This window comes from Daucus carota, chromosome 3, assembly GCF_001625215.2.
Source record: "Daucus carota subsp. sativus chromosome 3, DH1 v3.0, whole genome shotgun sequence".
In the NCBI taxonomy this organism is placed as follows: domain Eukaryota; kingdom Viridiplantae; phylum Streptophyta; class Magnoliopsida; order Apiales; family Apiaceae; genus Daucus; species Daucus carota.
The window spans coordinates 44,604,985-44,619,815 of record NC_030383.2 but is presented as its reverse complement, the minus strand read 5'-3'; the positions used below and the strand labels follow the sequence as shown (position 1 = coordinate 44,619,815).

Below are 14,831 nucleotides of genomic sequence, written 5' to 3'. Positions count from 1 at the left end.
CCTGATATAAGAATCATCATGTTAATCTGATATTCCTTTTTCTCTTTTAATTATAATATAAATAGAAAGAGAAAGAGTATGTATAATAAATTATTGTTAGACTTTTCCATCAAACACACTTAAATTATAAATTAGGACATCGTATAAAACATTTCCAGGAATTGTTATGATGACAACTATTGGGGGTTATTGGGTTAATGTAACTCTCTGATCATACTACTAACAAGCTTAAACTTGAAGGTTTAGTTTTAATAACACTATTTTTATTGACCGAACAATGACGAGGCACTAGGCCAGTGTCTTCCCCGATTCTCATGCTCTTTCCCTGGATATCTACCTATATTGCATGCCATTCATTAATTTATCTCTCCGTTGCACAACTAAACTACTTGGACACTTTTTATTTTTTTTCTCAATTAGAAAATTATGATCTCTCACAAATACTCGCTATATATAGGCACATGAGATGTCTCTTCCCTCTGCAACTTTCTCAAGCTTTCTTCCTCCTCTTTTTGCCTTTACTTCACACACACATATACTTTCATAACTATACAAGTTTAATTTGTTTGCACATTATTTTATTTTAATTTGATACATCAACCATGTCTAAAGCCACAACAAGCACCATTCTTTTGCTCTTGCTGTTTGCTTCTCTATCCCATGCAGCTAAGGTCTCCATCATCAAATTCGAAGAAGATAGGATAATTCGAAAATCGAAATGGAGGCGTGAAGAGGAGGTTAAGGACATATTCGAATGGTGGATGAAAAAGCATGGAAAAACATACAGTAGTAATGGTTTGGAAATAGAAAAGAAGAGGAGGTTCGAGATTTTTAAGGATAATTTAAAGTTTATTGATGAACACAACTCGGGTAATCATAGTTATAGGGTGGGTTTGAACAAGTTTGCTGATCTGAGTAATGAGGAGTACAGGTCCATTTATCTGGGCACCAGGACGGATGCTAAACGTAGGTTTGCAAAGTCTCAAAATGGCGCGATCAGCAACCGTTATGCTGTCAAGATTGGTGAGGATGGCATGTTGCCTGAATCTGTGGATTGGAGGAAGAGGGGTGCTGTCACTCCTATTAAAGATCAAGGAAGCTGCGGTAATTTTTTTTCCCTTTCACATAAGTCATGTTAAGTCACAAGTCACGTTGAGTCATAAGTCATAATTTCAGTCAAACGGGCTCTTTAATATCAATGGATCTGTTAATAATTGTGAGGATACTAGCGTATGTCCTAGTTCTACTTCACGTAAATTTGACTATGATAATAATCGATCAGTTTTGCTTTCATGAAATGAGATACTGCATTACTGCATAATATTGTAGATGGAACCCAAATTAGTATAAAATGAACATGTCTAACTATACAGGCAGCCATAAAAATTAACTAGATATATGAAACAGGGAGTTGCTGGGCATTTTCGACAGTGGCAGCAGTGGAAGGAATTAACAAAATAGTGACAGGAGAGCTTATTTCATTATCTGAGCAAGAGCTGGTGGATTGTGACAAATCCTATAACCTTGGATGCAGTGGAGGTTTGATGGACTATGCTTTTGAGTTCATCGTTTCTAATGGTGGCATGGATACTGAAGATGACTACCCTTACCGTGGTGTTGATTTGAAGTGTGATCCTGCCCGGGTCAGTATTGTACCTCAACAAATTCAACCAAACTTACATGCAACTATTAGCCTCAACCTTAATCAGATTGTCTCAAATGGAAATGGTTACTAATATTTAACTTTGAAATGTTGCAGAAGAATTCAAAGGTTGTAAGCATAGATGGATATGAAGATGTTCCAGTCAATAACGAGAAAGCATTGAAAAAGGCCGTGGCACATCAACCTGTTAGCGTTGCTATAGAAGCCGCGGGCAGAGGACTACAACTCTATACCTCTGTAACTATGCTCTTCATAGTATCTGTCATATGTTTAGTGTCTTTAGTCCAACAACTTGTAGTCTAACATTGTTAAGTATCTCCTCAGGGAATATTTAGTGGAACATGCGGTACTGCATTAGATCACGGAGTAGTTGTGGTTGGTTATGGTAGAGAAGATGGAAAAGATTACTGGCTGGTGAGGAACTCCTGGGGCACCCATTGGGGCGAAAACGGATACTTCAAAATGGAGCGTAATGTGGCTGATACATCCGCCGGCAAGTGTGGAATTGCGATGCAGCCTTCTTACCCGACCAAGAAAGCCGAAGCTCAAGGCCAGGCCAGGGGTGAAATAAGACTAGGACAAGTTATAAGCAGCTCTTACCAATCAAAGGAACAATACAACAATATTCTTCCTATGCTTTTCATTTAGTACATGTAAACTTTCCTGGGTGATCTGCATTTATTGTTTGATGAACATGTTTGTTATTGATATCATTCGGATAATCAATTTAGCATACATAATCTTCCAATTGTCGAACGATTTGTGACTGAAAAATAATTGTGATTCTGATATCATCGAAATGGGCTTTTATGTTATTGATCTTGTGCAGACTCGCAAGTTAACATGTACTAAATTTTGTATCAGCAGTTTTCTAGTTATTAAGCATTTCGTGGGCATATGGAATGCCACTGGATGGCAAGTCTTTAAAAAATTTAGCCTTCACTGAACCACCCATAAGAAAAATCAGAACAACTTTGATACATGGGCTCTCTGTCAAAAACCAATTCTGATATGTAATACAACTTTGATATATGGGCTATTTTGTTCAATTAGTCGCGATGGACTCTTTAAACACGAGGAGAGGTGATAAACAATTGTTGCAGCATATCATCGACATTTGTTTTCTCAGCTAAAGATATTAAGACCAAATTTTTGACATAAATATAGAGATGTTGTATATTATAGCAAAAAAGGTTGGTGCAGTGGTTGAACTCTTGATCCCCTTGCGGGAGATCAGAGTTCAACTCCTAGCGTGTGCGTGTGTAATTAAATAGCAAAAAAAATGTACTAATTTATGAATTGTTACCTCACAGTAGTAAAAGAATCGTTTGGATAAAAAAAACAAATTGTGCAGAAAATGGGCGGAAGAGATATATAAAAAATGGAATAAGAATTCTGGATATGAATCTGATTGGCTGATGTTGATTTGCCAAACTCACAAACAATTTTTGTTGTACAATTCACACGCCTCTGATAATTCATGGCCATCATGCATTCCTGCAAAGACTGGCTCTGCTTGCTTCGCAGTCATCTCATAACAGTCATAACTGTCAACAACTCGCGTCTGAACCGTGGTGCAAAGGTGTTGGGTGTAAGATTGACCAACTCACGAAGCCAAACAGACCCTACTAGGTTCCCATTGGATTCTCCGAACTGTCCAGTTACTGTACTGTATTATGTCCTGTTTCAACCTGTGAAACTGTGCGCTTCATGCTGTGTGACAAGTCAATTTTATCATACTGGAGTGAACTTGAATCATAACGATATCATGTTAAAGATGCATTATAAGACATAGTAGAAGATTAGACTTAAGGAGGAAGCAAGCAACAAACACAATCCTTCCAAGTTAAAAAAAGATATGCAAACGTTTTGTAATGAAATAATTGAGGTCTATGCTATATTTAGAATATAAAACTACCCCCACCTAGTTGGATTTGTTGTTAAATTTCATTTCTAGAAGTTGATACCATCTTCATCCTCTGCCACATCCAAAATCCAAATGCTTGGTTCTGGTTTCACCAAGTACAGATAATTAATATTATATTGTTTAATTTTTAAGCACACATTTTAAAATTTTAAATTGTATGATAGAAAATACTGTTTTTTCTAAAAAAAATATTTTCCTAAATTATAATAGTATTAGTTATATATTTTTGTAGGAAAACAATTAAAATAATAATTTTAATTACACAATAAAAAAAACTTTGAAATATATATTAAAAAATCAAATAAACAGTGGAAGTAGTATATAAATTCGTGGGAATTTCCAACAAACAACAGTATGCTTGTAATCAGTTATGTCAAGTAATGAGTTATGTCAAGTTTTAAAATATAAAAAACACAATCTTGATAGAAATCTCTACAAGTCAAATAAATTATGATGAATAATAAAATGTAATGCGGTGGCGCTGGAGACCAATCGGGTCCTCGGTTTCCGTAGGATGAAAATAAAGTGAGACTCGTCCTTGCAGTCTCATCGGACGGTGGAGACCTCTCCTAACTCGTAATGACCCCACTCTCCGATGGAAATGTCAATGTCTCCCACTTAGCATTTCGCCACTTAGACCGGGACAAATCTCAAAACGTAAGAATCTGATTATAAAACTGATTTTCATTCACATGTCTTTAGAAGATAAGAGAAGAAACAATCGTAGTGTTTGGAAATTGGACCTTACCTGCATCTGACGGGGCTGATTTAGTTCGAACATAACAATTTTGTATCATAAAAATTTCTACTCATTTATGCTAGATTTGTTGGTCAAAGCTATTTGCATTTCAGAAAAAACAAAAGACGAATAAAATACATCATGAGAAACAAAACTTTTAAAGGTTGACCATTTTCCTAAAGAAAAAACAAAATTTCATATCTCATCAATGTTAAATTGATCTTTACTTGGTAAAAAAAGTGATACAGTAGTGTTTTATCCATCATTGAATTCCAATATTTCATGATATGGTCTCGCTATTGTGCTCGTGAACCGCAACTTGCGGAGTTGTACAATCTTTGTTCAGAAACAAGTCAGACGCCAGCATGATACGAGCTGAATACTTGAATAAAACACACAAGTGAAACCACTCAAAAGATGCATTTTTAAATCAAGATTAGCCATTAATAGCCATTGAAAACACACTCCAACCAGTGATAATGATGTACTACAAATGTTTCTAATCTCAAATAATTTCAACTGCCCCACCGCCCCCACCAACTTGTATCTCGTTTTCATAGCCAAAAGTAGATATATCATCCTAATCACCCGGCCCATGCTTGCCCAAAATTTCTTTGTTTTTGCTTGCTCGCTCATTGCCTGTCCTGTTGCAATTATATTAGTCCTAATTAAACTTGAGTTGCTTCACCACAGCCAGCTGCAGCTATACCAACGGTCATTGCTTGTCATAAATTATTATATAAATCTTAATAAATAAAAGTTGCTTCACCACAACCAGCTGCTGCAACTAAACCAACCAGAGATTAGCTTTGACACCAAAAAATGGTGGCAGTTTTCAACAAAGAGCTTTTAAGTTGGTACTTGCTCACCCTCAAACTCAAAGAAACTGTAGAAGCTGGAGTTTCAACTCAACAAGCTTCAGCATTATATCGATCAGAACAAACATACCTCCTGGAACATCATGAAGAGTCCTCCTCTATACGCGAAATTGATGCTTTCGGATCAGGGCCTAGACCAGCGATCTCTGAATGGGTGATCAATATCAATGCAAAGCTTGAACAAGCTCGGCAAGAAGACTTGGCTGGTTCTTGGGGCAGAGTGTCCATCTACAGAGTCCCTCAGTACTTGAAAGGAGGTGATAATAAGGCTTATATTCCTCAAATTGTGTCATTAGGGCCTTATCATCATGGCAAGAAGCGTCATAGAAACATGGACCGCCACAAGTGGCGGTCTTTTTACCAGATCTTGAAGCGTACTAATCAGGATTTAAAACTGTATTTGGATTCTATGAAGGAACTTGAAGAGAGGACTCGGGCTTGTTATGAAGGGAAGATTAATCTTAGTAGCAATGAGTTTGTGGAAATGATGGTGCTTGATGGATGCTTCATTCTTGACCTGTTTCGTGGCGCTTCAGAGGGATTCCAGCAGATTGGGTACTCTCGAAATGACCCTGTGTTTGCTATGCGTGGATCAATGCATTCAATTCAGCGCGATATGATTATGCTTGAAAATCAGATTCCCCTTTTCGTTCTTGATCGGTTATTAGGCCTTCAGTTGGGTCATCCTGATCAGAAAGGGCTTGTTGCCAGGCTCGCCCTTAGTTTTTTCGATCCACTAATGCCGACGGATGAGCCTTTGACAAAGAGTAATAGGAACAAAATGGAACATTCAGTAGGATATACAAACACATTTGACCCTTTATCTGATCAAGGCCTTCACTGTCTGGATGTTTTCAGGCAGAGTTTGCTGCGTAGAGGGCCTTCACCACTTCCACAGGTTTGGAAGAAGCAATGGTCTCATGTTTGTCGAGTCGCAGATAAACGCAGGCAGCAGTTGACACATTGTGTAACAGAGCTGAGAGAATCTGGAGTCAAGTTTAAGAAGAAGAAGACAGATCGCTTCTGGGATATAACATTCAGTAATGGGCTGCTTCAGATTCCCAGGCTCTTGATTCATGATGGTACCAAGTCACTTTTTCTCAACCTCATAGCATTCGAGCAGTGTCATCTGGATTGTGGCAATGAAATAACATCATATGTGATCTTCATGAACAATATGATCAACTCGACCGAAGATGTAGGTTACCTTCATTATTGTGGGATCATTGAGCATTGGCTTGGTAGTGATCACGAAGTTGCTGAACTCTTTAACAAGCTGTGTCAAGAGGTCGTTTTCGACATCAATGACAGTTATCATTCGCGCTTGTCAGCGGAGATCAACAAGTATCATGACCACAGGTGGAACGCCTGGCAGGCAACCTTAAAGCACAACTATTTTAACAATCCCTGGGCAATCATCTCATTTGTTGCAGCCGTGGTTCTGCTGATTCTTACGTTTGCACAAACCATCTATGGCGTGTTCGGTTATTACCATCCAAGTTGAAACCAGCAACCCTGTTATTTTCGCCTTTTGAGCCACAAATAAACATATCACTGGAGCTATTTCTATGTTGAATGTGTTTAGTGAGTATGAAATGTAAAGATGTTGAATGGTTTGAACGTTTATTAGACTGTATGTGTATTGCATTGGTTACTTGGAAGGTTACTTTACAAGCTGATTTGTCTAATTGGTTTTGCAGCAATCTAATAGTGAACACTTCCTCTAAGTTACTTGCTCTTATAAAATGGACCTAGTTTTAGCGTGGACCCTTACTCCACATTCTGTAGTAATGAATGCAAGCTTTCGTCGGTGATATGAGCTTAGTATGCTTGCACTGTCTAACTTGTTGTTGATCAACTGTGATTCAAACTTGAAATTACTTTTCATGTTTTCTGTTAGCAGTTATCTAAGCATTTGTGTAGCGTTACAATGAAAACAGACATGGCAAAGTCTTCACTTTATATTCACCTACTTTCGAATATGGCCTTCATAGGTTAAACCAGAAAAATGAAAAATGTCATAATATGGCCTTCCGAATTGCCAATCAGAGAGTGGGTCAACGCTCAACTCCAGCAAAGAAAATTAAATAAATCCACCAAATTAGAGAAAAATATTGGTCACTTTTTAATAAAATTATATAATATATAAATGGTGGGGTTTTCACCTTTGTAAGTTTAATGGAATGGTTTCGTCTTCTACTTCAATAACACGACACCCATGCCGCAAACAGATTTAAGGAACAAAAATTTCCATAGATTTAAAAATCTCACGGAGAAGTTAAATTTCTTTCACTCGAGCAATAATATAATTGTATGAATATGTATTTGTCTGTATTCGGAAAATACTACAGTAAAAAAGGCCTTACTATTCAATTGAATAGTTTCCCTTACATTCAAATATAGGATAAACTCAGAAATGCATTATAATTGACTTTGAGCATATCGAAGGGTGATATAGGGACCGTTTGGCTGAATTTAAAAGAAATAACTTATTGTTTAAAATAAAAAAATAGATTAAAAGTAAGAAGTTGGTTTGGACTTATAAGCTACCATAATTGTTTGGATACCGTGACTTATAAGATATCGGAAGTTTTCAAGTGTTTGGATACTTAACTTATAAGTTGGTATTAGTTTGGTAATTTTGTAATATAATAATTTATTTTTTTAAAAAAAATAAATTATAATTATAAAAAATCTTTTATTGTTAATACATGAAATATTTTACAAGTGTAAAATTTTCACTCTTGCAATAAAAGAAAAAAATTAGCAACTGCAAATAATACAAGTAAAAAGGTGCATCATTTATTTAATAACACCGGCAATTTCATCACGTTTTGCATTTCAAATTTCATCGTTATTGCTTTCGTTGCTGGATTCTCCACGATTAATATTGGTGCTTGAAATTCAATTTTCCGGCATATAAGTTTCTTGTTCAGCAGTTTGAAAATAGTTATCTGCAACATTTGATTTCCTGATATAATTATGAACTGTCATTGTAGCCAGAACGATATCTGTTTGCGTATTTATTGTATAAATTGGCATATTTGCTAAAATAACAAATGTAGCTTTCCACACTCCGAATGTCTGTTTGATAACCATTCTCCACAATGAATGTAAATGATTATATTTCTTTTTTGCGTTTCACGGTTCAGGTGTAGTACTATTAACGCGACGAAAATCTTGTAAATGATAGTATCTTATTTTTGTACCCTTTTACGAAGTCATATATCTTTTTTTATGTGCATAACCTGCATCAACAAGATAATATTTATTTCCGATTGGATGTAGAAATAAATCACAACAAAAAACCCAACCAACACACAAAAAATTAATTGCAAATCTACATAACATGTGTCCACCATGATTCAGGTGCTTCAATCGTCTTCTTCATCTCATTCCATCCAAGGCCACTTTCACCGAATTTGAGTTTTTTGAAGATCTCAAAATCCCCTTTCATTTTCTCCCAGTGATTCTTCATCTGTTTATGTACACACCACTTTCAATTGTGTGTGGAGTCCTTGCTCAACATTGCTCCAGCCTTCTTTGTTTAGGGTAATCCCAACCCGATTTTCCTTAACGACTTCACTGGCGCATAGCTCAACAAAAAGGGTGTGAATTTCTTCCGTCCACTCAAACGATCCCGACATTTACAAGTATATACATACAGATTGAATCAAAAAATGTCTAGAATTGAAGCTGCAGATCGACAAAGAGTGTGTAGCAATTCATTACCGTTGTTTGGATGGGAAGGAAAGCTGAATCGATTACCATCAGTGATTTTGTTACTTGAAAAACAGCTACGAGAAGAAGAGACAGGGTAATAGCTCGTTGTCGCCGTTGAAAGAAAAGTCGCCGCTGAAGTCGTTTTCTGTCAAAAAGAAAGAAGCACAAGTTGAGTCTTGAAAAAAAATTAGATTTCCTAACTTTTTTTTTCTGGGCTTTTTTTCGCTTAATAAAGCGCTTCGTGAGATTTGTCAATCGGACGGAGCAAAAGCAGAAGTAGGTTTTACAGGTTTTTAAGCCCATAAACCACTCTCCCAAACACCCACATAATTTATGAGCTTCAATGTTTATCTAAATAGATTATAATTATAAAATATAATTGTTAATAGATGATGGTTGGAGTACAATCCCTTTTACATGTTATCAAAAAAAGAAAACTAATGTAGATAACTTTTGAAATGACACTTAAATTAACGATTTTTAATCTTTTAAAGATGCTCTTTCTACGTCAAATATGAGTAATATTTTACACATTGGCTACAATTACACATATAGCACCCATGGTTAAATTGTGAAATGTGTTTCAAAATTTGGTTTTATTTTAACGTTTATAGTTGAGCATCATAGTTAAATTCTGAAGATGTGTTTTCAAAACTTTATTTTATTTTAACGATTGTAGTCGAGTAGGATATGTATGTACAATTAAATTTCAATTTTTTTTGTCGAGAATCCTAAATTGTTGATATGAATTATCTTTTGACTTTTCAAAGGTTAAAATAGGTTGTATCTAATACTATATTAATAATATATTGAGATTGAGAGATATATATTAAAATTGAAAAAATACTCAAAATTGATTAGACTATTTAGCGTTGGCATTTATATTTCAAAAGTCACATGGACAAATATATTCATTCAGGCTTAAATTGAGTAAAGGTAGAATAATTTTAGAAGACAATAAATATTAATTTCTATCTTCAAATTGATTACTATTACTATTTATTATTATTATTATTATTTATTAAAATTTATGTGGACAAATATTAGTCCGTATATAAATTGAATAAATACATAATAGTTTTTAAAACACAACGAATATTTATATAATGGGATTTGTTCACAAATATCTAAATCCGGAAATGGTTTTGTAAAAATATTGTAACTTTATAAAAATTTGCAAAAAATATAAATTGTATAAGAATTACAAAAGTATTATTTTTTAAACATTTTTCATAAATTACTCTATACAGCTTTTGCAACTGTATATAAGTTGCTGGAAATGACAATCACAAATGCAATTTAAAGAAAAATTATTATTCAAATAATTTTAGATAAGATGGTGTTCTTGCAGATATCATAAACATAAAATAATCCGAGTCAAAATTGAACTCAAAAATTTAGAGTCTAAACCAGTAAAAAATAATTATCTTTTCAAACAATTGTATTTGATTTTATTATAGTTACAACGTATGTTCAAAAAATTTTCGAAAAAAAAAACATTAAAATCATACAAACTCTAAAATTCATAATTATATAATTAACAGAAATTATAGATGATAGTTGTTGAGTTGTATTATTACCAAATATGTCGGGAGGGGGGAAAAATCAGTCCCTTTGTTAGTGGAATCCTACACAAATTCCTCTTATAGCCTGCCGATTTGAGCCACCGAGGCATAGCTTTTTCATTGTTGGCTCAAAAGTCTTGTTTCATTATAGATTTGCAAGAATTGTCCAAAAAGAGAAGAGGGAATGATGGTAAAGGTTGAGGCGCGACAGGGAATCTGCCGATATGCCCGTTTTCCATTCTAAAGATTCTCGCTATATATGACTGTATGAGTATAAATTTCACATGTCATTTTTAATTAACGGCTACCACGGATCCTTAAAAATGACTGGTGCTGCTTGCATTGCAGTCGCAACAACAGCCACAAAGGTCCCTTGGGGGACATCCGATTAAGAATGAAAAAACCCATAGCCACGAATTTGTAGGGGTGTGATGCTGTTTGACCAAGCCAAACGGACCCACAATGGAAATAGGTAATTGAAACTAATTTATCCATGAGAGATTTTGGCATGTACTGAGACAGGGTTTGTCTGCCCATGGGCACATGCTAAGCGCGAAAATTTTTGCATTTGAAGCATTTTGATTGGTGTGGTTGGTGCATTTGCAGGGGGTCCACCATTATTAAGAAGTAGGAGCCAATCAAAATGATCTAAGCACAAAAATTTCTGCGCTTAGCATGTGCCCATGGACACACCATAGAAAAACCGATTAAGATAATGTAATTATACCAGATGTTAAAGATTACTCCTATTATATCAGTTTAGAAAATAGATAAAAATAATTAATTGGATTGTAGAAAATAAATCAGTTTGAAGTGATAATACACTGAAAAGCTAATGGATTTTTTGAAAAAATGTTTGAAATTGACTAACTACTGAGAAGCTACTCACTCAAAAATCGCATTTGATGGTTCACTAGAAATTAATGTAATAACAATAATTTAAAAATATCTTCAAAAAAAAAACAATAAATTAAAAATCTTTATTTATAAATTCAAAAATAAGTTATTAATATTGTTTTAATCATTAAATTTAAAACTTTTTAAAAATTATTGAGATGTCCATATGGAAATTTAAATTAATTAAGTAATTTTAAAATATAAAATAAAAACTTGAAATAATAATATAATTATAGTAACTATATTTTAAAAATAAAATAATATTGTTATGAAATATAAACATCACACATTATAATTTTTTGTTTCTCAAGGTCCACTCCCTTCTCTTGTTGGAGTTGGGTTTTACTAATAAAAGTCCTGCTTTTCAAAAAAAAAAACATTATAATTTTTACCTCTCCTCCTCCTCGGGATGTGTTAGAGTCTTTGTATTCGGATATTTTTTCTATTTAATAAATTATTCTTTTCTAAAAAAATAAATTTGTTTTGAATAGAAATTTAGGAGATAGGTTGGGAGAGAGAATAAAATAAGATGAGAGAGTGAAAAAGATGAGTAAAAATTAGAATGTGAAGTTGGGTATCGTGGGTCAAGTTGTACAATCCAGAATGGATTCATTGCAATTTTATTTGTCCGCAATATTTGACACTAATAACCAGTCGCAAGAACAAATAGCCGAAGTCAAAATGAAACTTGGCTGTCATAAGCTTTTATATCATATAATAAATATCATATAATATTTGACATAAGTAATTGGTTAGTCAGAAACACATCTTATCTGTTAAGAGTCGTAAATCATAACATGTGAAGCCGTACTGTTTTATGTTCAGTGAGAAGTCGGTTCTTCCATAATTCAGTATGTGCATAAAAGAGAGACCATGCATTTCTGAGAAGCTTAGCTCAGACACAGTCGGCTACATGTGAAAATGATACTCCTATACAGTTGGTTATATATACTGTCCAATCACAAATTATTTGAGGTCCATTTCAACTACCCCTTGCTTGGCCACAAATTCTTTGTTTGCATGCTTGCAAATTTTATAAATTCTTTTACGGTTTTTCAGTTGCTTCACCACAACCAGCTGCAATTAACCAACCAGACCTGAGAGCCCCCCTGCATTAAAGCTTTCAAAAAAAAATAAAAATGGTGGCAGTTTTCAACAAAGAACTCTTAAGCTGGTACCTACTCACTCTGAAACTCAAAGAAACTGTAGAATCTGGAGTTTCTACGCCACAAGCTTCAGCGCTGTACCGATCAGAGCAAGCATACCTTCTCGAACATCACGTCGAGACATCGGCCACACGGGAGGCTGTTGTTTTTGAACCAGGGCCTAGGCCAGAGGTCTCTGAATGGGTGATCAATATCGGTGAAAAGCTTGAACAAGCTAGGCAAGAAGATTTGGGTAGTTCCTGGGGGAAAGTTTCCATTTACAAAGTCCCTCAGTATTTGAAGGGAGGTGATAATAAGGCTTATATTCCTCAAATTGTGTCATTGGGGCCTTATCACCATGGCAGGAGGCGTCATAGGAACATGGATCGCCACAAGTGGCGGTCTTTGTACCAGGTCTTGAAGCGTACTAATCAGGATGTTAAATTCTATCTTGATTCTATGAAGGAACTTGAAGAGAGAACTCGGGCTTGTTATGAAGGGAAGATTAATCTTAGTAGCAATGAGTTTGTGGAAATGATGGTGCTTGATGGATGCTTCATTCTTGACCTGTTTCGTGGCGCTGCAGAGGGATTCCAGCAGATTGGCTACTCTCCAAATGATCCTGTGTTTGCTATGCGTGGATCGATACATTCTATTCAGCGTGACATGATTATGCTTGAAAATCAGATTCCCCTTTTCGTTCTTGATCGGTTATTAGGCCTTCAGTTAGGTTATCCTGATCAGGTAGGGCTTGTGGCAAGGCTGGCCCTTGGCTTTTTTGATCCATTAATGCCAACGGATGAGCCATTGACAAAGAGTAGCCGGGACAAACTAGAGTCATCAAGAGGATCTACAAATACCCTTGACTCTTTATCAGGTCAAGGACTTCATTGCCTGGACGTTTTCAGGCACAGTTTGCTGCGTAAAGGGGCTTCCCCTAAGCCACGGGTCTGGAAGAAGCAATGGTCACATGTTTGTCGTGTTGCAGACAAGCGCAGGCAACAGTTGACACACTGCGTAACAGACCTAAGAGAGTCTGGAGTCATGTTCAAGAAAAGGAAGACGGATCGCTTCTGGGATATCACATTCAGTAATGGCCTCCTTGAGATTCCTAGGCTCTTGATCCATGATGGTACCAAGTCACTCTTTCTCAACCTCATAGCATACGAGCAGAGTCATCTGGACTGTGGCAATGAAATAACATCATACGTGATCTTTATGAACAATATGATTAACACGACTGCTGATGTAGGTTACCTCCATTACTGTGGGATCATTGAGCATTGGCTTGGTAGTGATCATGAAGTTGCTCAACTCTTTAATAAGCTCTGTCAAGAGGTCGTTTTCGATATCAATCACAGTTACCATTCGCGTCTGTCAGCAGAGATAAACAAATTTCATGACCACAGGTGGAACACCTGGCAGGCAACCTTGAAGCATACCTACTTTAACAATCCCTGGGCAATCATCTCATTTATTGCAGCTGTGGTTCTGCTAATTCTTACTTTCGCCCAGACCATCTACGGTGTGTTTGGTTTTTACAATCCGAGTAACTGAGACTAGCAAGCCTCTGTTCTTGTCAGCCATTGAATCACAAAGTTAAACCGTTACTCGAGCAAGTAGAAACTACAAGGTGTTCTTATAAGTACCTCTGTACAGGTTATTGGTGTTTACCTTTCCATTAGGCTATTCTTTTGTTGTTTGGATGTGTGTAAGCATTTTTGTAACTATCTAATTATTCTGCAGTACTAGTGATGAATGCAACTCTGTATGTTATTTGCTCGAAAAATGGGTTGTAACCAGTGACTTGTATATGACTTGCTACCATCTTTCATCTGAGAGGCTGAGAGCACATCTGCAGTTTGTGTCATTACAAGATTTACAGTTGAAGTTTCTTTGATTGCCTAAATGGTTTCTGTTATTTTGTTGTTATAAATTTTATGAACAGCTTAAACTTTATTTTAAGGAGCCCATATTTTTTCATTAAATCATTTAGAAACAAAATTTGTTACAAATGTTACTAACAGAAACAAATTTGGCATTTATATATTTTTTTGTGTGAATATTAATATCATTATAACTCTTCGGTATGGTTGCTTATATTACTAGGCCGGAGTAATTTGACCGGAAAATATTACAATGTGTGACATATAACCATCAAACAAAAAGGCCCTTCTTGTATCCTCATTTCCCTCATCTGAGCTGATACAGATCTCCCGGCAGATACATTCATTACATTTACATAAGCACATTCTGATGTTACTATATATATTTCCCCTTATCATGTGCTCACC

General features: G+C 35.5%; 3 protein-coding genes across 3 annotated transcripts; all 3 read left to right on the top strand.

Annotated features, from left to right (window-relative positions):
- Nucleotides 1-382: 382 nt before the first annotated feature.
- Nucleotides 383-2,476, top strand: LOC108211815 (cysteine proteinase COT44). Its single transcript, XM_017383509.2, has 4 exons — nucleotides 383-1,104; nucleotides 1,408-1,643; nucleotides 1,760-1,900; nucleotides 1,988-2,476. The coding sequence occupies exons 1-4, from the start codon at nucleotides 603-605 to the stop codon at nucleotides 2,309-2,311; spliced, it is 1,203 nt and encodes a 400-aa protein (XP_017238998.1). The 5' UTR covers nucleotides 383-602; the 3' UTR covers nucleotides 2,312-2,476.
- A 2,462-nt stretch (nucleotides 2,477-4,938) lies between these two features.
- Nucleotides 4,939-6,934, top strand: LOC108210414 (UPF0481 protein At3g47200). The gene has a single exon (XM_017381682.2). The coding sequence runs from the start codon at nucleotides 5,152-5,154 to the stop codon at nucleotides 6,709-6,711; it is 1,560 nt and encodes a 519-aa protein (XP_017237171.1). The 5' UTR covers nucleotides 4,939-5,151; the 3' UTR covers nucleotides 6,712-6,934.
- Nucleotides 6,935-12,251: 5,317 nt separating this feature from the next.
- Nucleotides 12,252-14,446, top strand: LOC108211546 (UPF0481 protein At3g47200). The gene has a single exon (XM_017383176.2). It carries the CDS (start codon nucleotides 12,532-12,534, stop codon nucleotides 14,092-14,094), a length of 1,563 nt encoding a protein of 520 aa, XP_017238665.1. The 5' UTR covers nucleotides 12,252-12,531; the 3' UTR covers nucleotides 14,095-14,446.
- The last annotated feature ends 385 nt before the right edge of the window (nucleotides 14,447-14,831 follow it).